This window comes from Chiloscyllium plagiosum, chromosome 19 (assembly GCF_004010195.1).
Source record: "Chiloscyllium plagiosum isolate BGI_BamShark_2017 chromosome 19, ASM401019v2, whole genome shotgun sequence".
NCBI classification, from domain to species: domain Eukaryota; kingdom Metazoa; phylum Chordata; class Chondrichthyes; order Orectolobiformes; family Hemiscylliidae; genus Chiloscyllium; species Chiloscyllium plagiosum.
In genome coordinates this window covers 12329949-12357754 of record NC_057728.1, presented here as the reverse complement: position 1 = coordinate 12357754, position 27806 = coordinate 12329949, and the positions used below count along the sequence as shown (strand labels likewise).

Genomic DNA, 27806 nt, shown 5'->3' with positions numbered 1-27806 from the left:
AGTCACAACAGTTCCCACCATGACTCAGAACTTCTACACAAGTGCAGTATGTGAAAACAAAGGGGAGGAAACATGATGACTTTGATGACAGAGTTCAGCATTTACAGAATCACGCAATGATACAGTGCAGAATGGGGCGATTTGGCTCAAAGTGCCTGTGCTGCTTCTTTGAAAGAGCTTCCAATTCTCTGCCGAAGCACCCGTCAAAAAGTTTGAGGTAAATAGGGATCTCAGGGCTAAGGAAGTAACTGGTGCGTGCATGCACTCATCACAAGCGAATTTTGGAAATTAATAGCTGAGTGATATCCGTTGTAGTAATGGATTAGTTTGCATATCTCCCAAGCCCCTATAAGTTCACAAGCAGTCGTGTACATTCCCCTCCCGCAACTAGGCAGTCAGGAATCAGGTGAGTTCCCCAGATGAAGGGAGTGAGAGAGAGTGAAAGTCACTGAATGAGTCAGCCCAAGGCTGCTCTCACACACCACCCAGTAGCTGATTCAAGAGCAGCAGTGGCAAAGGCCTGGGAGCACATCACCTACCTTGCCCTTTTGGCCGGGGAATGGTGTGTGGCATGGGGAGACCTAAAAAGAGGGCGAGAAGAAAAAAAAATCATTAAAAATGTGAGGGTGAGAGAAACCAAAGATTAAGTATACTTTTTTGGTCCACACGTTTATGCAGACTGAAAAAGTGACAAAAGAAAACAAAGAATGACATGTTAAATTACTTAAATTTTATCATACAGTAAAATAAATTTATATCAAAAGGTAAAACAAATTCCATTTACAGACATCACACAAAACCTCCAATTTAAAACAACACAAATTCCTTGTCATGGTGCTATGTAACCTGTCACATTGCTGAATCCTGGCTAGCAGGAACTGTATATTATGCAGATTAATTATTGGAAATTGGAATACGTAATCAACAGTTATAACTTCAACATGCGTGCCTTCATTAACAGCTGAAGGCTCAGCAGAGCTGAAAACTGATTTCCAGTTTAGTGAAAGTCACTACAATCAGTTAAAATTCTTGCTGGATTTAAGAAGACTGGACAAAGTAGACATAACTTTATTTTTTAAACAGGGAGTCACCTATTTAATTATTGACAACTCATGATAAAAAGTGGCTTAAATCTAGTTTCTCACTATCTTTGTATGCAATAAATAAACCAGTGGGAGGTCCACAGATTAGCCTGTAGTTTATACCCCCTACCTGTAAGAGGTGGCTAGAATTCAAAAGAAGCACAAAATTACAATCTCAGCAAATCTGAATGTAATTTATAAGTACTTTTTTATATATGTAGTCACCGTTGTAATGTGTAACACGGAGCCAAATTGTACACAGGAAGCTCCTACAAACAGCAATATGATAACTGTAGAGAATCTGCTTTGTTTGTTGGTTGAGTAATAAATGTTATGCAGGACATGGGGAGAGTATTCTTCCTTTCTTCAAATAGTGCCGTAGGACTTTTTTGTTTGAACATAAACAGAGCCTAATATCTAATATCTTATCTGAAATACAGGTCCCCTGAACAACACAGAATTCCCTTAGTACTGCACTCGAGTAATATTCAGGATTATGTGCTCAAATTTCTGCATTGAGTTTTAAACACATGATCTTCTGACAAAGAGATGAGAACAGCATCATTAAGACATGACTGAGACCTGATATGTCCAAGTCAAGTAATGGCATAAAGCTTTTGTCTGAATTGACGCAAATGACGCAGAAAGAATCACGACTTTGTTGCACATATTAAAGCATCAGCCCTTCACCATCTTTCCGCTGCTGCTCACCCCATTTTTAAAAAAAAATTCTTCCCCACAGACACAAGTGGAGTTCATGAACTGGCAGCAACAACTCACCAAGCACATGAGTCTACCCTTTCACAGGAACCATGCAAGTTGGATCGATACAATAAAAAAAATGTCAAATGTGATCTGTAAAACCAGATTAAGAACTGTCAAAAACCACAATGATTTGCATTTCTATAGTGCATTTTTCTACCTCAAGATGTCCAAAAGCAAATATAGGTAGAGCATTTTGAAGACAAGTCAGTTGGAAAATAGGACAGCCAATTTGAAACAGAAAGCTCCCACAACCAGCAATTAAATAAATTACCAGACTGTCTATTTTTGAGACAGTTTTTATTTTATTAATCCATAGGATACCAGTGTTGCTGGCTAGGCCAGCACTTGTTAACCTTGATGATTGATGATAGCAATCAGCCTTCTTGAACCGCTGCAATCCTTTTGGTATAGATAGACCCACAATGTCGTTATGGACGAAGTTCCAGGATTTTGACCCAGTGACACTGAAGGAACAGCAATATATTTCATAGTCAGGACAATGAGTAGCAGAAGTAACTCAGAGGGGAATCTGCAGGTGATGTTCCTGTATCTGGGTCCTTGTCTGTCAAGATAGTGTGGATTTGGAAGGTACTGTTTCACAAGCTTCAGTGAATGACTGCAGTGTATCCTGTAGATAGTACACACCGCTGCTCCTAAGCATTGGTGGTGAAGGGAGTGAATGTCTTGGATGTGGGGTTAATCAAGCGGGCTGTTTAGTCCCAAATGGTGTCAAGAGTCTTGAGTGTTGTTGAAGCTTCAGGCAAGTGAGGGGAATTACACCACATTCTTGACTTGTGCACTGTAGATGGTGGACAGGCTTTGATGAGTCAAGAAAAGTTGAGTTACTTACTGTTGGATTTCAAGCCTTCTCTGATCTGCTGCTATAACCACAGTTACCACTTAAATAGCTAGTTCAGTTTCTGGTGAATAGTGGATAAATAGGTAATATTTAACTGCTGTTTTTCAGACAGTGCCACTAAATCTTTTATGTCCACTTGGGAGGGAAAATAGAGCCTTGATTTAACCTCTTCTTGGAGATACCACCCTTTGGACAGTGGACCACTCCATCAGTGCTATGCTGAAGTGTCCCTTTAACAATGTGATCCCACAGCAAAATAATAGTGTGCGATATTCCACTAAGTCAGTGAGGTACGTGTAATCAAAGTGAAGAATCTAAGCAAAACTGTACCCAAAATTGAATGCACTCAAACATAATCCAGAAGAACTTTTAAAATAATCGATGCTGCTGTGGTGCGGCAAATTGGAACAGCAATATGCAAAATACTGGCACGTGTATCTGAGCTGAGAACTTCAGGCATACTACGGTGGTAAGTTATGACATTAAGGTTGGGTGCGAAAAATCAGATCACTACAAAATCTAAAGGGGTATATGAAGAAGTGAATTTCTGAATAAAACATTTCAGATGGTGTAATCTAATATAATGTAAGCTATTTTTACATTACAAGGTTAAATTCTAGAGCGAAATTTTCCAATTAAGCACAAAATCTGCTTTGTTAACTTAGATCATCGAACAAACTTCATTCTGTCTATCATGGACTTGATCTTGTGTGCTATAATACTATCAGTGCAGCGTACTGATGAACATCTGAATAACAATGTTGAAAATAATTCATTTAAAGAGCTAGTCTCAAACTGATTCATATGATTTTTCATTTTTTCCATTATACAGTAGTTTAGTTTTAGAAGAGAGATTGCCACATATAAGGGGCTATCAGCAGAAACTGGAAGAACAGCAACATTTCTATTGAACTCATTGACATTATTCTGAGCCTGAAGGCGTCAACCTAGAAAAACTAGGATAACAAGATCATGATAAACAAGGTAACTTTCAAGTCTAAGTTACATACAATCTTCTTGTTCTTCAGACTTGCTTGATCAAAATTCTGAAATTCACCTTTAATACAGTCTTGGAAAAACTACCATTAGAAAAACACCACAGCAGTGCAAAAAATGTTTACCTGCATTTTCTCAAAGCAACTAAACATGGGTAATGGACGTGGACCTTGTGCCAATGTCATTTACATCAATGAAACAAGAGGCAAACAGACAAAGGGTGGCTGCAGAGAGAAAGACCGGTGGAGGTGCATACAAGCTGATACAATTTGCCTTTTATGGATTGCCAAAACTGGAAGACAAATGCCCGAGCTGCCTCCCCTGTTTCTAGACAAGGAACACTTCAAGGCTGACATGCTGACAATACATTGTTTACAAGCCTATACTCTTCATCGAGAATAAACATTGTAAATAGACTCTGGAAAAGACATTGATAGCACCAGGTATATGCTAAGTTGCCTTAACTGGGCATAATGCACAAGATTAGCTAGATAACACAAAAAGCTGTACAGCACGGTGATAGTCACAGTTCAAGTCCCAGATATGCATCATAACATGCCCAAACAGTTTGGTTAAAAATACTTTTGCTCTGGTTTGATTACGGTCTTATATTGCAATGGTAGCGCTATCTCTGGACCAGAAAGTCTGGGCTCAAATCCCACCTACCAAAGAGGTGTGTCATAACATGTCCAAACAGGTTGATCAAAAACAATTAGAACAGATGGCTCTTTTGATGCAGTGTTAGTACCCTCACATCTGGGTCAGGAGGTCAAGGTTTAATGACCATTTTCCCCAGAGTTGTGTCATAACATGCCCAAACAGGTTGACTTAAGAAAATAAAAAGAATCATTACCACAGTAGAAAATAAACTGATCCAATGATGTAGTCGTAATTTCCCTACCTTTGGGCCAAAAGGTTCAGGTTCAAGTCCCACCACCACTTGAAGTATGTTGTAATGTATTTGAATAGTTTGACTAAACACATAATTTTTAGAGTAGACTACACAGAAACAGATCATTTGACTGAATTAGTCTATGATAGTGGCCATGCTCCATTTGAGCCTCCTCCCATTTATTTCCCATCAAAATCTGTGGTAAGCCTCTCTTCCCTTCTCCCTCATATGTCTATCTAGCTACCCAGATAAATTTAGTTATTTACTTCAAGGACTTGCTGTGGCAGTGAGTTCCATATTCACAACACTATCAGGGAATTCAGAAGAGGCTTCTTAACCCAACTGAATTTCTTGGTGACTAGCTTAAATTGATAACTTCACTCTTCACCACAACTGGAAAAATCATTTGCTTACTCAATCAGAACTTTGCACAATTTTAAGGGCTTCCATTTGGTTTCATCACCTGAACCATCTTTTTTCAAGAGAAGAAAACCAAGATGTTCCTCTTCTTCTGAAAGGAATCAGCCAAACATTTCTGGGTTTGAGTTCTTTTTCATTCTCTTCAGTGGTTCTATATCATTTTTTCGTGATGCAGCAGTCAGAATTACATGCATTCCAGATGGAATCTGACCAATATTTGATATGAGCTTAGCGTAACTTCTTTACAATTCAATTCTATTCCTGTAGAAATAAACCCTCATGTTTAGGTATAATGGTGTGGCCTTGTTAACTGGAATCACAACTTTTAGTGATTTGTGTATCTGTATCTCCAAATATCTTTGCTCACTGAAGTGTAATAAAAAATGTTGGTGAGCTGAAAGAACAAATAGCTGTGTGAGAATGCGATAAAGGAAATGTCTTAAAGATTGAGAGGTTTCAAAGATAATAAAGCCTTCAAAGAAGACAGGATATTAATGAAAAAGGTGCAGAGTATTCGGCAGGGGAAAGGGAGTCAGCCAGAAGCTAAGATACATGTAGGTAACAAAAACACAGAGTATCATCCTTATACCACGTTAAACTTACTTATTGAAGTTAATTTACTATAAATATGACGAATGTGCAAATTTTCAAATCTCTTCCTGTATCTTGACACAATTTTACTATTAACTGCATGGCTTAACTTTCTCCTGTTCACAAAACTTTAAATTGTATCCCCAAATCCAAATCAGTAATTTAAACGATGGCCAATTGTTTCAGCACAACTCTTTAAGGAACGTCACTTTATACCTTGCATCAGTCAACTTCCCACAAGCAGGACTGATTTTTAAAAAAAAGGCTCGCAAGTAAAGTCATCAGAACTTTGGCATGCAATGATGACTGTCAGTTCAAGTAACTGTACTTAAAGCCCCGACTCTTCTTTTACTAGTCCATTCTGTGCACTCATGTTTAGTGATCTATTGAATATTTTTTAGATTCTTCAGCTAACACTTCAAATTTTGGGCAACAGTAACATTTTGCCTTCTGCAACTTCACATGTTCTGAGTCACAAGTCGACCATGGTACCCTATCAAACACTTTCTGAAAATCTATCAATTCTGCTATTTCATTAAGGGTAGCTAAGTATGGCCTTCCCTTTTGAACTGCAAACTATTCTTGTTTGTAGGTGTTTTTCTGTTACATCTTTGACTGAGTAAAAATTTGAATATGAGTCCTAGAGACCAGGAAGTGGCCAGGCTTGATGCCCAAATCTGAATTTAGTTGGCTGATCTTTGCCAAAGCAGCCTTAGTGGGCGGCACGGTGGCACAGTGGTTAGCACTGCTGCCTCACAGCGCCTGAGACCCGGGTTCATTTCCCGCCTCAGGCGACTGACTGTGTGGAGTTTGCACGTTCTCCCAGTGTCTGCGTGGGTTTCCTCCGGGTGCTCCGGTTTCCTCCCACAGTCCAAAAAGATGTGCAGGGTCAGGTGAATTGGCCATGCTAAATTGCCCGTAGTGTTAGGTAAGGGGTAAATGTAGGGGTATGGGTGGGTTTCGCTTCGGCGGGTCGGTGTGGACTTGTTGGGCCGAAGGGCCTGTTTCCACACTGTAATGTAATCTAATCTAATCTAAGAAGAGACACAATTAACCTTAATACTTTGTGTGACAGAAGAGACATTCAATTATTATAACATGCTAAGATTCTGACTTTTTATTGCCTAAACATTCCTTTTTTAAAAAATCCTTCTTTTCATATAAAATGAAAGTTTATCTGAAATGTAAATAATTGTTCACTAGTCTTAAATTTGGAATCAGTCTGGTAATCAGAGTAAGGAGTAATTTAACACAGAAACATTTACTTTATGGCCTGTTATAAAACCAACAGTATTCAATTTGCTGCCACTCCCCCAAATACCTGGTTGGTAAATTCAATGTTTCATGTTGGATTGTATCTGACAGACCAGGAAAATCAGATTGAATTGATTTATGCGGAGTTATCCGACCTAAGCTAAGTTGAGGAGATACAGTACAATTGATCTCCATGTCTCTTGGCTAAAAATAGGAAATAAAAAACAATGAATATTTAGACTACTGCTTCACTAATGCTATAATGTATCTATTTAATAGGAAAGTAGACAGAATTCCAATATAATTTTCAACCTAGCAAAAAATGTTCCATATAATAAAAATGGAATTTACTCATGAAATAACAACATACAAACTATTGACTATTATGATAAAATGAACAGAATTGTGCACTACAACCTATTAGAACACTTGGAAAAAGACTTGAATCCAACAAGAATAAAATACGACTCCAGTCAGAGACCCAAAACAGGGTCACTGAAACACAGGAAAAAGAGTCAGCCACTTGGTTGTTAGCCGAAAAGAGTTCGCCCTTGAGCCTCTTCCACCATTCAATGGGATTATAGCCAATACATAGGCTAGCTCCATACAGAACCTTTGCCATATCCCTCAAAGTCTTTGATTTACTTTTGCTAACTAATCTCAGATTGGAAAACTACCTCAGGGGCAACTAGAAATGGGCAGCAAATACTGGCCTTGCCAGTAGTTCATGTCCCATACATTTTCTTTAAAAACAAATCACTGTTATCGTTAACTGTCATTTGTTGAAGAGAATTCCACAATTCTAGCACAATTTATCAACAAATATATTTCTAAATTTCACTTCTGGAAAAATCTGGCATTTTCTCCAAGCACCAGAATGTCCAAATGAACAGAAAAAGTTTCTCTCCATCAACCATATTTGCTCTAATACCTTGAACGCTTGGAATAAATAATCCCTCAACCAGCTAAATTACAAAAAGGAAAAAGGAAGATGCTTATTTATATTATGCCTTTCAAGGCCACCAGACATCATTGGCTACAAAGCACTTTGAGTCATGCTTTTGAAGCATGATCAATGTCAAAATGCAGCCACCAATGACAGCATACTTCTACAAACAAAAACGTGATAAAGAACAGATTATCTGAACTCATGTTACAGTTTGAGGGATAAATGTTAGTCAGGACACCAATGAAAAACCCCTTCACAGTTCTTTGAAACTGAGTCATAACATCTTTCATTCTTCTGAGAAAGGCAACCATAGCCTCAGTTTAACATCTCATTCAAAGTACAGCATTCCAAATAACAGTGTTTCTGCAGCAGTGAACCTGACTGCCAGCTTCGATTTTTTTTGGTCCTGGATTCAGTTTTGAATTTACAACCCTCTGGCTCAGTGCGGTGTGTGCTATGAACTGACATAAGCAAAGAGGAAATACGAATTTATTGTGTGTAAACTATCCTCATAATTTAACTCTTGGGAATTCCAATATCTTTTTGATGATGTATGTTGCTCTCCCTCCAATGGCAAAATGCCCTTGCTTATTGTGTGATAACCAGAAAAGTTCATATTGCCTGGATATAAAGACTGGCATTCCATTAGTCTTTTTGATATTTTTCAGTACCTGTTTATGACATTTTACTCATAAATTCATAGAGGCATACAGTATGCAAACAGTCCAACTTCAGTCCAACTTGGCAATGCCAACCAGATATCCTAAATTGATCTAGTCCCATTTGCCAGCACTTGGCCCATATCCCTCTAAACCCTTCCTGGTCATATATCCACCCAGATGCCTTTTAAATCTTGTAAATCAACCAGCCTCCACCACTTCCTCTGGCAACTCCTTCCAGACATGCACAACCCTATGTATGAAACAAATTGCCCCTTAGGTCCCTTTTAAATCTTTCCTCTCTCTATTTAAACCTATGCTCTTTAGGTTTGCACTCCCCCATCCCAGGGAAAAGACCTTGGCAATTCACCCTACCCACGCTCATGATTTTATAAACTTCTCATAAAGGTCACCCCTCAGCCTCCAATGCTCCAGGAAAAATAGCCTCTCCCTAAAGCTCAAACCCTCTGATCCTGGCAACATCGTCGTAAATCTTTTCTGAATCCTTTCAAATTTCACAGCATCTTCCTATAGCAGGGAGACCAGAATTAGTAGTATTCCAAAAGTGGCCTAATCAATGTCCTGTACAGCCGCAACACGACTTCCCGACTCCTATACTCAATGCACTGACCAATAAAGGTAAGCATACCAAACAGCTTCTTGACTATCCTGTCTACTTGCAACTCCGCTTTCGAGGAACTATGAACCTGAACTCCAACATCTCTTTCATATGTTCCCAGACCCTCCATCAGTTTGGACCTCTATTGTTGCTATATTTCCACTATTTATTCTTCAAGTACAAAAATGAATGTCTTCACACTTGGCTCCATTGAAATCTATTTCTCACTGTTTTGTCCATTCAAATTATCTATCAATATCTTTTCATAATATTATTCAGTCAGTTTTGCTTAAAGCAGTAGTTCTGTTCTCTTGCAATCCAGTTATAAGAAAATCATACAATACTGGTCGTTCTGCTATAACACATGATTTATTAACGTGAATTCGCATAACACGATTGACAAATTGATGATACTGTTTCCTAAAATGCTCAGTTTTAAAGCATGTATTGGTTAAAATGCGATTCCGGTCTCATTAGTTTAAATAGTGCTCCTATTACACGATTTTCTTATAACAAGGGATTGCACGAGGGCAGAACTACCATGTAACAGCAGAATTGACAGTAGCAGCACCATGTAAACTAATGGGGCCAGAATTGCATTATAACTTATACAAGCTTTAAAACTTCACGCTTTAGAAACAGTGTCCCCAGTTCGTCAATCCTGTTACAGCCAACTCGTATTAACGAAATGCATATTATAGCAGAACGAGTAGTACTTGCATCAACCCTGCATACAATGTTACCTATCTTTGTGTGATTAGCAAATTTAATTATGTTACTTTCTAACCCATCACCTAAACTGATAATAAATACAGCAAGCAGTTGAGGCTCAACAGATCCTCATGGGATACAATTAGCCACATCCTGCTAATCAAAGCATGACCTTATTATCGTTGCTCTCTGTCTCCTGACACTCCGACAGTTTTCCAACAGATTAATAACATTCATCAAATTAAAGGCAAATTAAGTATAAGGGATTTTATTAAATGGCCTTTGGAAGTCCAGATTAAAAAGACTCATTGATACTCCATTGTAAACCACTTCATTCACCCTTCAAAAAATTCAATCAAGTGCATCGTCATGATTTATCCCATACATGTTGGTCCTGTGATAAATTAAAAAGGTCATTATGTTTAATTATTATTCAATATTTTTAGTTACAAACTCAAGCAATTCTGACAATAGATTTTAAATAGTCGATAATTATTTTGGCGTCAACTGTTAGCTTTTTCTAAAATAGTGGAGTGAAATAAGATCATCAGAAATAGGAACAGGAGCAGGCTGGTAGCCCCTTGAGCCTGCTCCACCACTCAATAGAATCATGGTTGGTCTGACACTCCTCATACGCACTTTCCTGCTCCTCCTTCTCCTTGATTTCCCGACGATAAAGAATTTATCTATCTTGTCCCAAAATATACATAAGGACTCTGTCTCCACAGCTTTCTAAGGCAAGCAGTTTGAAAGACTCTCATACCTCAGAGAAGAAATTCCTCCTCATTTTGAGTATCTCGACCCCCGGGAGGGGTCTCTCAGTTCCACGATCGGTTAAATAAACACAAGGTGTTTGGTCTGCATCAGCAAGATTTCACACTTTAATCAGTATCGGTTGGGCACAGGTTGTCCAGCAACACAGAGATTAAAAGTTTCTGAGTTCCTTGGAGAAACGGCGTGCAAAATCACTTGAAACAAAGACAATTTTTATATGGTTCTTAAGAAATGGTACAGCCTTAATTACAGAGTAAATCCCAAAAAGTGTAATAAAACAACATTGTAGACAGCAGGTTAACCCAATAGTATTTCCTGGGGACCAACGTTGTTTAGAACATGTTACCTCTCTCCATCTGCTTCTCTAAGGTTAGTAATGCCCTACCTAGCTTGGTTAATTCCATACTATGAAGGGAGCACTGTCTGCTAATCTTTGATTCAGTTAGCTCAGGAATGCAGCTTTTAAGCAGCGTGAAAAGTCACTTTAAACATAGTGTTAATTTGCAGCCAGAAGCCATTTTATTATGTTACTTTATGTTACTTCCATTAAGAAGCTATTTTGTAGTTAGTAAATGCATGCATTAAACAGTTGCTCCTGACAACAGCCTAAATCCAGACTTTAGATCCTCAATTTAAATTGGCATCCCTTAATTCTGAGACTATGCCCTCTGGTCCTAGACTCTCCCATTAGAGGAAGCATCCTCTCAGCATTTATTTTGTCAAGCCCCTTAAGAATCCTATATGGTTCCATGAGACCATCGCTTATTCTTCTAAACGCCATTGAGTAGAATTTAATCTTTGCTCCTAAGACAATGATGATCCTAGTGAACTTCTCTGAATGGCCTCCAATGAAATAATACATTTTCTTAAATAGGGGGACCAACATTACTCATACAACTCCATATGTGATCTCATCAAGAATATTAGGAATTAGGAATAATAGTTCTCCACTTTAAGACTCCAACCCTTTGAAGTAAGGGCCAACATTCCATTCGCCTTCCTGTTGCACCTGTGTGCTAGTTTTCTGTGTTTTATGAACAATTACATCCAAGTCCCGTTGTGTTGCAGCTTTCTGCAGTTTTTCTCCATTTAATTAATACTGTTACTGTGTTCTCCCTTCCAAAGTGAAGTACTTCACGTTTTCCCACACTATACGCCAATTGCCAACTTTTTGCCCACTTCCCTAACCTGTCAGCCTCTGACTCTATTAAAGCTTTGTATCCCTCTTACAATCTGCCTTTTATGTGCTGTTTTCCATGCTAAAGGACATTTCACAGAATGGTGAAAGATTATAGTTAAGAATATTGGCATTGTTCTTGCCTACTTTAAAACCTTGGGATGGAAACTACCTGGTCCTGGAGACATGCCATTCTTCAGTGCTATTATTTTTTCTTATTGCAGTTTTGCTTATGTTAGCTTTGGTGAGTGGCAAACCTTTTTCAATGTTTGTTTTCTTGGGATGCTTGACGTATAGACCCCTTCCTCTGCTGTAAATACTGATGCATAGTAATTATTCAGCTATCTTCCATTTCCTTATTTTCATTTACATTGCCACCATCAGCAGTTTTCAGGAGCCCACGTTGCTCTGGTCCACCCTAGTTTCTGATTTTAATACCCAATGCAAGCTTCTTTTCATAACCCATTACTATTGACTTTGTCCTTTGATTATTTTTCTTCTTTTCTTGCTTTTTCTTCCAGTTTTATGCTGCCCCTTAACTCTTTAGTTGTCCATGTCTCTCTTCTTTTTCACTAACTTGAGATCTTGCCCATAGGGATTACAAACAGGTGCCACAACACAAGAAATTTCCTTTTGACCATGCCCCTTCTTCTGTACTGTCACTTGCTGTTCAATGATTTTAGCTTGAAAAGGTGCTAAGTACAGAATGGGTGAGGACAGAAATAGACTCTGTGTTGAAGCCTTCAAATGTTCAAATATGACACTGGTACTTAACACAGTTTTCATTGTCTTCAGAAATAAAAGGCATCTAACATTGCATACTTACGCTATAATGGGCAATTTGGAATCAAATATGCAGCCACATAATCTGTGGATGCCTAACCAAATTCTTCACTCATGAGTCATTGTGTTAAAGGCTAAATACAATCTGACAGTAACCTACTGAAATTTAGGAAGGAACAATTACTAATGGGGCAACGTAACATAATTCTTTGTCATTTACAGAATAATAAGGATTTTAATATCTAGGCCTACACACGAAGCATTGGGTAGATTGCTGAATGGGTAGATTGCTGAATGGGGCCAAGATTGGACACTGCTCTGACGTACTCATCATACAACAGCTTGCTAAAATGCTTTTAATGTTCACACATGGAAGGTGGCCATATGCTTGTAATTCGCTGATGGGATGTGGGTGTCTATCCCTAATTGCCATTGAAGTGGTGGTGGTGAGCTAACCTTCTTCAATCATTGCACTTCACTAATGTTGATTGACCCACAGGTAGGGATAGGGAGGGAATTCCAGGACTTTGATGTTGCAAAAGGCAGACGTGCATATGAAGCGATACCTCAAGAGGTAGATATTTTTAATTAAGCTTTTCAAAAGTGTTATGACGCACTCTGCAGCAGGCAAGGCTTGCGCCTGGGTCTTCTGGCCAAGAGCCCTTTACCTCTGGAGATACTGATGTATTCATGAGAAGCAAGCAGAAAATGAGCAGAAGGAAAACTAAAGAAAGGAAACAGTACAACTGGGAACCTAAAATATTTTCAAGGGCTCAAGCTCCGGTTTCATCATTTATAACATTCTTAGCAGTGAGGAACTGGTTCATGCTTCAGAAATCTCTAACTACTTTGCACATAATTATTCTAGATGCAGCAGCAACTGTAGGCAATAACAGCAGATATTTTATACTTAGAGACATAACAAATGGCTTGTTTGTGTTTATATCAGTTTTCGTTCGGGGAGGAATGTTGGTGAGGCTACTTGAAAAATTCTCTGTCCTTCTTTGAAGGATGACATGAAATTTTTAACCTCCATATGAACTACTGGAACAAATGAAGCTTTGGTCCAACAGGCCATCCGAAGGAAACACCTCAAACAATGCAGCTCTCCCTCATTCTGTATTCAACCGGGGTTATGCACAGAAGGTATCCAAGCAAACAACTTGACCACAATCCTCAAAATGAACTGGTTGTCCAATACCAACATGAATACCTTTGTTATGATATATCAAGTGGCATAACACGAGGTCACCAGGCAACTATAATAACAACAAATATTCAACTGTATTGACAGTGGTGGTTGCTAAGAGCCAAACTGAAAATCGATCTACTTTGCACAATTTGCACTGAAACCAAACAAACACAGATTGCTTTAATACTGCTAATCAAACTGTATCTCAAGTGCAATAATTTTCTTTTATGAAGGAAACATGCACATCTTGACTGTGGTGTGAAACTCAGCAGAATACTTTTTCTCCGGAATCAGAGATCATGCTGATCATTGCATGCTTGGCCAGGATGGAGCTTGAACTCCAATTCCTCTGCAATTGCGAATGTTCAAGCATCACAACAATGTAAACCACCCACCAAGCTCTGCCAGCACCCCTTTTCCCTGTTCTACCTCCACCTCACCATTATAAATGGCTACATAAGTTGCAATGAAACTACGAGAACCTGGAATACTGCCCTCTTTTTCAGGGGACTCTGCTGCACTCAGTCATTGCGTCACAGAAGTTTACGGCACAGAGAAAGGTCCTTAGCCCGAGTCTGTGCGAGTCAAAGACAAGCACCTAATTATTCTAATCCTGTTTTCTAGCACTTGGCCCATAGCCTTGTATACCTGGTGTCCAAGTGCACATCTGAATCCTAGCCTGTTCTACTGTACCCTCACTCTTGCTTCACTTTGACCAAAAGTAAATAGCCCAGAGATATCAGAACGTTAGAAAATGCATAACAGGGCAGCTAGTATCTCTAGCAACTCTTTGCTACTGAAACATACTTATTCAATGTTCAATATTTCAAATATTTAATTTGCTATTGCTTTCAGTGCTAACTGGCTTACTATACATAGAACATTACAGCGCAGTACAGGCCCTTCGGCCCTCGATGTTGCGCCGCCCTGTCATACTAATCTGAAGCCCATCCCACCTACACTATTCCATGTACGTCCATTTGCCTGTCCAATGACGACTTAACTGCACTTAAACTTGGCGAATCCACTGCCGTTGCAGGCAAAGCATTCCATACCCTTACTACTCTCCGAGTAAAGAAACTACCTCTGACATCTGTCTTATACCTATCTCCCCTCACTTTAAAGTTGTGTCCCCTCGTGTTTGCCGTCCCCATACTTGGAAAAAGGCTCTCCCTGTCCACCCTATCTAATCCTCTGATTATCTTGTATGTCTCTATTAAGTCACCTCTCAACCTTCTTCTCTCTAACAAGAATAGCCTCAAGGCCCTCAGCCTTTCCTCGTAAGACATTCCTTCCATACCAGACAACATGTGTACATGGACACCGAGATCTCTCTGCTCATCTGCACTCCCAAGAATCTTACCATTAGCCCAGTACTTTGCATTCCGATTACTCCGGCCACAGTGTATCACCTCACACTTGTCCACATTAAACTCCATTTGCCACCTCTCAGCCCAGCTCTGCATCCTATCTAAGTCTCTCTGCAACCTACTACATCCTTCATCACTATCCACAACTCCACCGACCTTCATCCTTCATCACTATCCACAACTCCACCGACCTTAGTGTCGTCCACAAATTTACTAACCCACCCATCTAAGCCCTCATCCAGGTCATTTATAAAAATGACAAACAGCAGTGGACCCAACACTGATCCTTGCGGTACGCCGCTAGTAATTGGACACCAAGATAAACATGTTCCAACAACTACAACCCTCTGTTTTCTTTCAGCAAGCCAATTACTGATGCAAACTGCTATGTCTCCCACAATCCCATTCCTCCGCATTTTGTATAATAGCCGACTGTGGGGAACCTTATCGAACACCTTGCTGAAATCCATATACACCACATCAACCTGTTTACTCTCATCTACCTGTTTGAGTTTTTTGACAAAGTGACCAATGAGATTCGTTAGGCACGATCTACCCTTCACAAAACCGTGCTGACTGTCCCTGATCAGATTATTCTTTTCTAGATAGTTATAAATCCTCTCTCTTATAACCTTTTCCAACACTTTACCAATAACTGAAGTGAGACTCACTGGTCTGTAATTACCAGGGTTGCCTTTACTACCCTTTTTGAACAAGGGAACCACATTTGCTATCCTCCAGTCCTCAGGCACTATTCCTGTAGATAATGATGATTTGAAGATCAATGCCAAAGGCTCGGCAATCTCTTCCCTTGCTTCCCAGAGGATCCTAGGATAGATCCCATCCGGCCCAGGGGACTTGTCTATTTTCACACTCTGCAGTATTTCTAATACCTCTTCCTTGTGAACCTCAATCTCTTCTAGTCTGGATGAAAGTATCTCTGTATCTTCCTCACCAACATTTTCATTTTCTATAGCGAACACTGTCGAAAAGTATTCATTTAGTGCTTCCCCTATCTCCTCTGACTCCACACACAACTTCCCACTATTATCCTTGATTTGCCCTAATTTAACTCTCGTCATTCTTTTATTCCTGACATACCTCTGGAAAGCCTTAGGGTTAACCCTGATCCTATCCGCGAACAACTTCTCATGTCCCCTCCTGGCTCTTCTGAGCTCTCCTTTTAGGTCTTTCCTGACTTCCTTATAACCCTCAAGTGCCCTAACTGAATTTTCACATTTTGTCCTAACATAAGCCTTCTTCTTCTTCTTGACCAGGGATTCCACTTCCTTAGTAAACCACGGCTCACGCGTTCTATATCTTCCTCCCTGCCTGACAGGTACATACTTATCTAGGACACACAGGAGCTTTTCCTTGAATAAGCTCCACATTTTTAATGTGCTCATCCCCTGTAGTTTCCTTCCCCATTCTACGCTTCCTAAATCTTTCCTAATTGCATCGTAATTTCCCTTCCCCCAGCTGTAACTCTTGCTCGGTGGAGTACACCTATCCCTTTCCATCACTAAAGTAAACCTGACAGAATTGCGCTCGCTGTCTCCAAAGTGCTCACCTACGTCCAAATCTAACAGCTGGCCAGACTCGTTACCCAGTACTAAATCTAAAGTGGCTTCGCCCCTTGTCGGCCTGTCTACATACTGTGTCCGGAAGCCGTCCTGCACACACTGGACAAAAACTGACCCATCTATAGTACTCGTACTGTAGTGATCCCAGTCAATAGTTGGATAGTTGAAGTCCCCCATGACAACTACCCTGCCTCTCTCACTCCTATCGAGAATCATCTTTGCTATCCTTTCCTCTACATCTCTGGGACTATTCGGAAGCCTATAGAAAACTCCCAGCATGGTGACTTCTCCTTTCTTGTTTCTAACCTCAGCCCATACTACCTCAGTTAACGAGTCCCCAAACATCCTTTCTACAACTGCAATATTGTCCCTGATCAACAATGCCATCTCCAAAATTTTCCACTTTTCTTTCAGACTGTCAACCTTTTCTCTTATTTTCAACATTAAAAATGCCCCTCTAATCAACAATGACTCCTCAGATGCTGAAGCAGTCAAGCCCAAATATAGCAAGAGCTGGACAATATTCAGGTATGGCAGGCAAATGGAAAGTGCCAGGCAATGACTACCTCTGTGAAACGAGAATCTAATGATCGCTCCTGGATATTTAATGGCATGACCATCACTGAATATCCCACTAACATCACCCCCCCAGGGATTACCACTGACCAGAAAAAACACCTTCAATCAGAAATCCATCAGGAAGTGTCAGCACATAGTGTCCTCGGTTCCTGCAGAAAAAGGAGATGGTATATCCTACCGTGCAACTCCCTGAGTAGACTGTCAGAAGTCATTTGGCAGAATTCCGCGTCACCACAAGTTTCCAACAAGCACCAAGACATTGCTTGGCTGGTGGTGAGAAGGGCACTACCTGGGAGATCCTTTACATATGTCTGGTCTATCTGCTCCACCACATGTTGTCCTTGAAGCAGCACTGTGGTGGTGGTTGTTTGAGTTTTTTGAGGGAGGGGTGGTGATTGTAGTCACTGTCACACATCTCCTTCTGGAATGTGCCTTTGCAAGTGAAGTTTGGAGAAAGATGCAGATTTTTTTCGATATCTGTCCTTAACAGTTCTGTGACCTACAGTCTGTTCCCTGGGTCACACACCAAGACAAACTTCAACTGGAGGACCATCAACAGACAAAGACACTCTTTGGTCTACCTGAAACTTGTTAGTCTTCCAGAACAAGGAGTTGACCCCAGCCAAATGTCGCAGACTGACAAATTCCCAGATCCATGAATAATGGCTGAAGGATGCAATGAAGCCTGAAGCACCTGCTGCCAAGGCGCAGTGGGAAAAGATCATTATCTGAGGTCCTTCTGCCAAAGTTAAAAGGGAGTCCGCTCTGTTATTGGGCCCACTCAGTGCCTCAAATACATATAAACATAGTCTTGTACGTGTAAGAGATGTCTTTGGTTTGTTGGACAGAGTAAAATTCCAATGTTTTAGTTTCCTTGATACGCTACTGTACAGAACCGAACTGAATTTGTGACCGCACACGCATGTGTAAAGAAAGTTTTTATGAATAACACATACTTTGAAACTTTTTTAAAAAGTTACCATTGACCAAAAACCGAACAGAACTAGCCACACAAATACCATGGCTACAAGAACAGGTGCTGCAGCGAGTTCAAAGACTATCCACCATCTGCAAGGTACAAGTCAGCCCAAGCAAGCAACACTCACATCCCATGAATGAATCAAAAAAAGTAATACTTTACTGCAATCAAAAAGAAACCTTAATGGGAAAGGTGATCTATGGAGCTTGATCTCTGTATACCATCACAGGTAAACAGGAGCTTGATGGTATTCTTAAAAGATTGTTAATCCAGAGACACATGAAATATTCTGGGGTCTGGGTTCGAATTCTGCCACGGCAGATGGCAGAATTGAAATTCAATTAAAAATCTGGAATTAAGAGGCTAATGATGACTATGAATGGTTGGAAAACTGCATCTGGTTCACTAATTCCCTTCAGGAAAGGAAACTGCCATCCTTACCTGGTTTGGCCTACTTGTGACTCCAGATCCATAGCAATGTGGTTGACTCTTAACTGCCTTCCAGGCAATTACGGATAGGCAATAAATAGTGGCCTAGCCTGGGATGCTCTCATCCCATGAGCGAATTTAAAAAAAAGAATTTCAGGAGTGGGGGATGAGAAACTAACAGACAGGAACAGAATAAATGATTTAAAATTAGCAGCTAAAGATTTAACCCACACAACTCACATGGTGATTAAAACAGTGGCACGCCTGCCCCAATATAGCTTACAATTTCAACAGATCTCAGGAGGTGCTCCTAAAGCCAGTCAGGATCTTCGAAGAATGCAATAATCAGTATCCTATGATGCAAACAGATTCTATTCTGATTATAGCCATTAACACATCGCAGGCGACTCTCAACTACCATGAGAGGAAGTTAAGATGTTCTTTTGATTTCCTTCTGTTCTCAAACTCCATCTCTGCACAGGGAAACCTCCTTGCACTTATTCTGTCCCAGAGCATCATTCCCTCCAGGTTACAGCAGTTCTGCAACTGCAGTTGCTGCAGCCTGAAATTTCATTCCATCAATATAACTGTAAGACTTAACTCCAATAATTAAGTGAGGCACATAAACAAAAAATTCTTAGGTGGTACCCAACTTCAGGATCAAACACACAGAATTCTGAAAAAAACAGCATGTGGAGAGAGAAACAGAGATAACATCTCACCATCCAGTTAACGCTTCTTCAGAATGCCAGTTTGCAGTTCACTCCAGTCATCTTATATGACAAGCACACCCCAAGGGAAAATCAGCGCCAGTGTTTAAAGGTTGAAGCACATACAAGTACTTTTTCAAGTCTCTCCTCTCTTATGAGATTCCGGGAAAGCCACTTTTGAGCAAACCTTATTAGTGTTACCTTTGGCTGAAGATCAGTTTTTACATTGTGAAAAACTGAACTTTTTTTTAAAACATCAGGTGGATAAATCCATAACTTACTGTACATATTGCTTGATGATGGGATTTGGAACAAAGAAAATGAAATAAATCCACAGAAAACTTTAAATTGGAATACCGTGCTCGCTTTTGGGTTGCATACTCCAGAAAGGACATTGAAGTCCAATAAGAGTATAAGTCAGATTCACCAGGATGGTGGCTGGTATGAGGATATACAAATATTAAGGAAGACTCTCTGTTTTTACTAGATCATGGGAAATTGTGAGACGATTTGCAAAAGAAACTAATGTTTTATAAAGGATAGGCCAAAGTAACTAGTGATTCAAGGTCCACAGCAGAATAGCCCCTTGAGCCTGTTCCATCATTTGATTAGTCCATAGTTAATCTGCATCTCAAATCCATTTAATATTTATTCCCTATTCCTCGACACTCTTCCCTAATAAAGGTCAGTTGATCTCAAGTCTTAATCATGATAATTAACCTTAAATGCATATTCTGAGGTGCAGATGCGGAACTGAGGTGTATTAATTGACTTTAGATCACTGGAGTAACCCAATGATCACAGTCTACCAATCCTTACTCTGTCTCGTACACCTAATTGGCAACATGCGTCACAATGTTACTTCCAATTTAATGTGTCCGTAATCTCATATAAAAGCCTTACTGAATGCCTTGCAGAAATTCATATGCATTAACAACTATAGACACTGTCTTATCTACATGCTAGTAACCTGAACTTAATTCAACCAGATGTCATATATGACCTATTATCGACTGATAATTATCCAATTACTCAGACTACCTCTATGATAACTGATCTCTTTCTGTAGGTTTTCAGACAGAGAGCTGGTAAACATTTTAAGGGAAAGGATTGTGAGCTTGTATTGCTCGGGTCGATGACTGCAGAAGGGACTGGGCCAACATTTACCAACTACTTGCATTTCCATATTATCTTTAAGGTATTGAGTTCATGGTGTTTCACAGAAACATCAGTAAGCACAATTTCAAAATGCATTTCACAACTGATTGAAGGGAAAGATAATAAAGGGATATGGGAACAGAGGCAGTTCAGCAGATAAGGACTTTTTTTTTATGATGATAAACGCCAGCATGGTATGGTTGGTTAGGCCAAACATCCTGTTCTGTGTTGTAATTACCATGTAATTCTTGGCTACCTTTTCTTTCCAGCATTAATCTCTCAAGGTAACTGAGTGATGGTTGTCTGAAAGTAAATTGACCACTACAGAAAATCCTTTGAAAATAACAGGAATACAAAATATACGTTGAGTACTCCACTGGTACAACTTATCAAACTTGTAGTCATATACAAGCAAAGCAAGTTTGTTTTATTCAACACTCGAACTTTCATTACTAAATTACAATAATCATACAAAACATCCATCAAATACCAATGTCTAGTTGTACACATTCTTCAATTCATAAGCTTTTGAAACACATCCCCAAAATCAACTAAATTTTTTCTCTGTTAAAAAGATAGCAGCACAAACCTCTTGTAACTTTCCAGCAAAGCAGGTTTTTTGTTAACCTGTGGTCATGCAGGAATAATAGATCATAGAAGAGCTTAGAACATAAGAGCGCAGTACAGGTCCTTTGGCCTTCGATGTTGCACCGCCCTGTGAAACCAATCTGAAGCCCAACTAACCTACACTATTCCATTCTCGCCTATATGCCTGTCCAATGACTATTTAAATGCGCTTAAAGTTGGCGAGTCTACTACTGTGCAGGCAGTGCATTCCATGCTCCTACCACTGAGTAAAGAAACTTCTGACATCTGTCCTATATCTATCACCCCTCAATTTGAAGCTATGCCCCCTCGTGCTATCCATCACTGTCCAAGAAAAAAGGCTCTCACTGCCCACCCGATTTAACCCTCTGATTATCTTAAATGTCTCAATTAAGTCACCTCTCAAGCTTCTTCTCTCTAACAAAAACAACCTAAAGTCTCTCAACCTTTCCTCGTAAGACTCTCCCTTCATACCAGGCAACATCCTAGTAAATCTCCTCTGAACCCTTTCCAAAGCTTCCACATCCTTCCTATAATGTGGTGACCAGAACTGCATGCAATACTCCAAGTGCAGCCGCACCAGAGTTTGAGACAGCTGCAGCATGACCTCATGGTTCCAAAATTTGATCCGTCTACCAATAAAAGCTAACACACCATATGCCTTCTTAACAGCCCTATCAACCTGGGTGGCAACTTTGAGGGATCTATGTACATGGGCACCGAGATCTTTCTGCTTATCGACACTACCAAGAATCGTACCATTCGCCCAGTACTCTGCATTCCTGGTACTCCTTCCAAAGTGAATCACCTCTCAATTTTCTACATTATAACTCCATTTGCCACCTCTCAGCCCAGTTCTGCAACTTATCTATGTCCCTCTGTAACCTATAACATCCTTAAGCACTATCCACAACTGTGCCAACCTTAGCGTTGTCTGCAAATTTACGATCCCATCCTTCTATGCCCTCTTCCAGGTCGTTTATAAAAAATGACAAACAGCAGTGGACCCAAAACAGATCCTTGCAGTACACCACCAGGAACTGAACTCCAGGATGAACATTTCCCATCAATCACCACCCTCTGTGTTCTTTCAGCTAGCCAATTTCTGATCCAAACCGCTAAGTCACCTTCAATCCTATGCATCCATATTTTGTGCAATAGCCTGCCATGGGGAACCTTATCAAACACCTTACTAAAATATATATACACAACATCAACTGCTTTACCTTCATCCACCTGTTTGGTCACCTTCTCGAAGAACTCAATAAGGTTTGTGAGGCACGACCTATCCTTCACGAAGCTATGTTGACGATCCCAAATCAATGTATTCCTATCAAGATGATTATAAATCCTCTCTCTTATAACCTTTTGCAACACTTTACCCACAATCAAACTAAGGCTCAGTGGTCTATAATTACCAGGGTTGTCTCTACTCGAAGAAAGTGAGGACTGGAGATCAGAGCTGAAAATGTGTTGCTGGAAAAGCACAGCAGGTCAGGCAGCATCCAAGGAACAGGAGAATTGACGTTTCGGGCATGAGCCCTTCTTCAGGAATGAGGGAAGTGTGTCCAGCAGGCTAAGATAAAAGGTAGGGAGGAGGGACTTTGGGGAGGGGCATTGGAAATGTGATAGGTGGAAGGAGGTCAAGGTGAGGGTGATAGGCCGGAGTGACGACCCTTGATGGTGGGGTCCGTTTGGAGGTGGCGGAAATGACGACCCATGGTGGTGGGGTCCGTTTGGAGGTATATATTCCCCTCCCCTCTCCTATCAGCATTCCGAAAAAACCACTCTCTCCGTGACTCCCTCGTCAGGTCCACACGCCCCACCAACCCAACCTCCACTCCCGGCACCTTCCCCTGCAACCGCAAGAAATGCAAAACTTGCGCCCACACCTCCCCCCTTACTTCCCTCCAAGGCCCCAAGGGATCCTCCATCACCTGACCAGAGCAACACGCCGGCTGGAGGAAGAGCGCCTCATCTTCCGCCTAGGAACCCTCCAACCACAAGGGATGAACTCAGATTTCTCCAGTTTCCTCATTTCCCCTCCCCCCACCTTGTCTCAGTCAAATCCCTCAAACTTAGCACCACCTTCCTAACCTGCAATCTTCTTCCTGACCTCTCCACCCCCACACCCACACCCACTCCGGCCTATCACCCTCACCTTGACCTCCTTCCACATATCACATTTCCAACGCCCCTTCCCCAAGTCCCTCCTCCCTACCTTTTATCTTAGCCTGCTGGACACATTTTCCTCATTCCTGAAGAAGGGCTCATGCCCGAAATGTCGATTCTCCTGTTCCTTGGATGCTGCCTGACCTGCTGTGCTTTTCCAGCAACACATTTTCAGGGTTGTCTCTACTCCCCTTCTTGAATAAGGGAACAACATTTGCTATCTCCAGTCTTCTGGAACTATTCCTGTAGACAATGACGACATAAAGATCAAAGCCAAAGGCTCAGCAATTTCCTCCCTGGCTTCCCAGAGAATCCTAGGATAGATCCCATCCTGTCCTGGGGACTTATCTATTTTCACACATTCCAGAATTTTGAACATCTACTTCCTTGTGAACCTCAATCCCATCTAGTCTAGTAGCCTGTTTCTCAGTATTCTCCTCGACAATTTTTCTTTTTCCAGTGTGAATACTTAAAGGTAAACCAGAAAGACAAAGGGCGCACTATTCTTTCACTTTATTAACATGGGAGTCGGTCATCTTAGTTTTCTGGATGGCTAAGGAAATGTTGCAGATGATGCCAATCGTGCAAGTTCAATCCCCATACAGGCTGGAATGCTCATGGTGAGCTGCCTCCTTGCCTTGCCCTTCAAGTTATATAAGCATTCAACTTCCTCTAATGGAGAAAAATATGTATGGTCACTCTACATGAGCTATAGGTAATTATCCTATATAAAGAACTGAGCAGAAAAACACTAGAGAACAACAACCATGTGAAATGCCAAATTGTGATACATTCCAGTAGGTTGTCTCGCTGAGTTTGAGTGTTAACTTACAACTCCTTGACAAAAAGCAGCAAGTATGGATGAAAAGAAGATTAATACATCATGCTAGAGAGACAATGGTAACTTGTGAAGAAATCTCTGTTCCATATGCTCCAAGTAATAAATAACATTAGCTCTTCAAGCAAGTTCTTTTTCACAGGATCATACGGCACACAGAGCATTTGTTGGGCCCATCATGTCAGTGCTAACTCCAAGAAAAAAAATTCTACTTTTTCCATCAAGCAAATTGGCTAGGATGAGGGGAATATCTGGTGATCATTCTACAACAGAATTGAAAAGACTATAAATTTTACAAAATTTTGAATCAAAACCCTGTTTTCTGGCATTTGTCCAATAACAGGACTGGATGAGGCTGTTCATGTCACATTATTTGACTAATACCACCAGTACGAAAATGAAACCCAGCCACTTTGGCTGTTTTCCTTACTCTCAAATTAAAATTAATACAATGTCTCCTTTGTTGATAATCTACTGGGCAAAATCACTGTAATGTGGTAGGAAGCCATATTCACCATAGGCTTGGATTTCAGATCTCAGTCTGTGTTTACTGAACTGATCTCAGCTGGGAACCAGTTGAGTATGACAGTTATCTCACCAAGAAAAATCCATTAAGCTGAAATTCATTGTCAGCTAGGGTTCTGTTGATGGTACTCTCAATTCTGAGTCATGAGGCTCCAGGTTTTAGCCTCACTTCAAGAAGGGGCACAAAAGTCAAGGCTGACACTCCAGTGCAGCAGTTACAAACTAGTGCACTAATTCAGGTGCCATCTTTCAGATGTGAAATTAAACTGAGACCCATCTAGCTATTCAGATAGTATAAAAAGTCATATGGCACCATCGAAAAGAACTGCTGCAAGATTATCCCTAATAACTGAGCCAAAGTTTATCATGTAGCCAATGTCACAGAAACCAGCATCACCTTACCTGTTATTTCCCTGTCCGAAAAGCAGGACAGGCCCAGCAGACACAGCAGTATTCAATCAGGACGGATTATCTGGAGTCTCACCACTGATTCCATACTCTAAGTAGTATTATGAAATTATGTCAAACATGGACAAGTAACTCTCCTACTAATTACTACCTATTGTCCTCACTCAGGTATTGACAAAGAAAGCAAATATCATTTAGATGAAGCAGAAAGAGGCAAGAACACAGAGTGTACTCTGGGTTACGACTTCAACGTTCATCACTAAGAATCACAAAACTACTGACCCCAAACTGGTTGAGTCCTAAAGGACATAGCTGCAATAGTTCGTGGGGGACTTGTCACCCTCACCAATCTACCTGTTGCAGATGCATCTCTTCATGAAAATAAAATTGGGAATGACCACTGCACAGTCCTTGTGAAAATGAAGACCCATTTTCACACTGAGCACACCCTCCATAGACCAATTCAGTTTCTGGTCAAAGGTAGCTCGAGGGTGCTAACAGTGGGATATCTAATGATGAGAATGCCATTGAGTGCCATAGGGTGATGGCTCAATATCCCTGCTTCAGTATCTCTGGAGTCATAAACAGTGCTTAAAGTTGTGTTGTCATCATTGAATATGTCCACTTCTGACCTTATGACAGAAGGAAGATCATTGATGAAGAATTTGATGATGTTTGAGCCTAACACTATACCCTAAGGGACATTTGCAGAGAGGTGCTGGAGTTGAGAAGATTGACCTTCAATAACCACAATCATCCTCCTTCATGTTAAGTATCACTCCAAAGAGTGAAGAATTTTCCTCATTTCCACTGACTCAAATTTTCTCAGGGCTCCTTGAAGCCACACTTGGGAAAACACAGCCTTGATAACCAGGGCTGTCACTCTCACCTTTCCCCTCGAGTTCAGCTCTTTTGTCCATGGTTGAACAAAGGCTGTAATGAGGTCAGAAGCTGAGCAGCCTTAGTGCAATTCAAACTGAACATCATTAAGCAGTAATAAGTGTTGACTGATCGTACTATTAATGACCCTTCTATCACTTTACTGGTGAAACATGATATATGGGAATGCCACTATCTGCATGTTTCCCCTCCAAGCCACTCATCATCCTGACGTGGAATGATATTACTATTGCAGTGTTGTCCATCCCTCAATAAACAACATTATTGGTGTACTTGACCACATGTACCACAGTAGCTCAGCACCCCACCTTCTCAAAGGCAATTAGAAATGGGCTACAAGTGCCATGCTTGCCAGCAATGTCCACATCCCATGAAAGAATAAAAAACATTTTTAATTCAAAATGACTAGAACATATTATTGTCATTATCACTGTTTGTAGAAATCTGTTGTGTGCAAATAGTTTGCTGTGTTTCCCAAGTTCCTGTATTAGAGTTTATAGAGACGTACAGCACAGAAGTAGATCCTTCAATCCAACTCGTCCATGTTGACCAGATATCCCAACCCAATCTAGTCCCACCTTCCAGCACCTAGCCCATATCTCTCCAAACCCTTCCTATTCATATATCCATCCAGATGCCTTTTAAATGTTGCAATTGTACTAGCCTCCACCATTCCTCTGGCAAGATTAGAGTGGTGCTGGAAAAGGACAGCAGGTCAGGCAGCATCCGAGGTGCAGGAAAATCGACATTTTGGGCAGGAGCTCCTCACAGGATTGGCTCATTGATCAGGGAAAAGACCTCATCTATCTACCCTATCCATGTCCCTCATGGTTTTAAAAACCTCTCTAAGGTCACCCCCCAGCCACCAGCGCTCCAGAGAAAACAGCCCAAGCCTATTCAACCTCTCCCTATAGCTCAAATCCTCCAACATCCTTGAAAATCTTTTCTGAACTCTTTCACGTTTCACAACATCCTTCCGATAGGAAGGAGACCAGAACTGCAAGCAATATTCCAAAGGTAACTGAACCAATCTTCTGTACAGCCATAACGTGACCTCCCAATTCCTTTACTTAATACTCTCACCAATAAAGGAAAGCATACCAAACACCTTCTTCACTATCCTATCTACCTGCAACTCCACTTTCAAGGAGCTATGAATCTGCACTCCAAGGTCTCTTTGTTGAGCAGCACTCCCTAGGACCTTACCATAAGTCCTGCTAAGATTTGCTTTCCCAAAATGCAGCACCTCGCATTCATCTAAATTAAACTCCATCTGCCATTCCTCAGTCCATTGGTTCATCTGATCAAAATCCCATTGTAATCCAAGGTAACCTTCACTATCCACTACATCTCCAATTTTGGTATCATCTGCAAACTTACTAACTATACCTCTTATGCTCACATCCAAATAATTTATATAAATGATGAAAAGTAGTGGACCCAGCACCGATCCTTGTGGCACTCCATTGGTCACAGGCCTCCAGTCTGAAAAACAACCCTCCACCACCACCCTCTGTCTTCTACCTTTGAGCCTGTTCTGTATCCAAATAGCTAGTTCTCCCTGTATTCCATGAGATCTAACCTTGCTAACCAGTCTCCCATGGGGAACCTTGTTGATTGCCTTACTGAAGTCCATATTCCTGATGAAGGGCTTTTGCGTGAAATGTCAATTTTCCCACTTCTTGAATCCTGCCAGACCTGCTGTGCTTTTCCAGTACTACTCTAATGTTGATTCCATATAGATCCCGTCTACCACTCTGCCCTCATTAATCCTCTTTGTTACTTCTTCAAAAACTCAATCAAGTTTGTGAGATATGATTTCCCAT

The 27806-nt window shown here is 40.6% G+C and overlaps 1 protein-coding gene across 12 annotated transcripts in view; it reads right to left on the bottom strand.

The window, feature by feature from the left end:
- Positions 1–27806, bottom strand: part of LOC122559522 (ataxin-7-like protein 1) — a 244320-nt gene that overhangs the window by 96001 nt on the left and 120513 nt on the right. For 7 of the 12 annotated variants that reach the window (XM_043709110.1, XM_043709111.1, XM_043709116.1 and 4 more), the window contains one exon: positions 540–581. The exons of the other annotated variants lie outside the window; for them this stretch is intronic. In XM_043709110.1, the coding sequence (XP_043565045.1) occupies positions 540–581 (42 nt within the window). The remainder of the gene's footprint in view (positions 1–539; positions 582–27806) is intronic. 12 annotated transcript variants of the gene reach the window in all.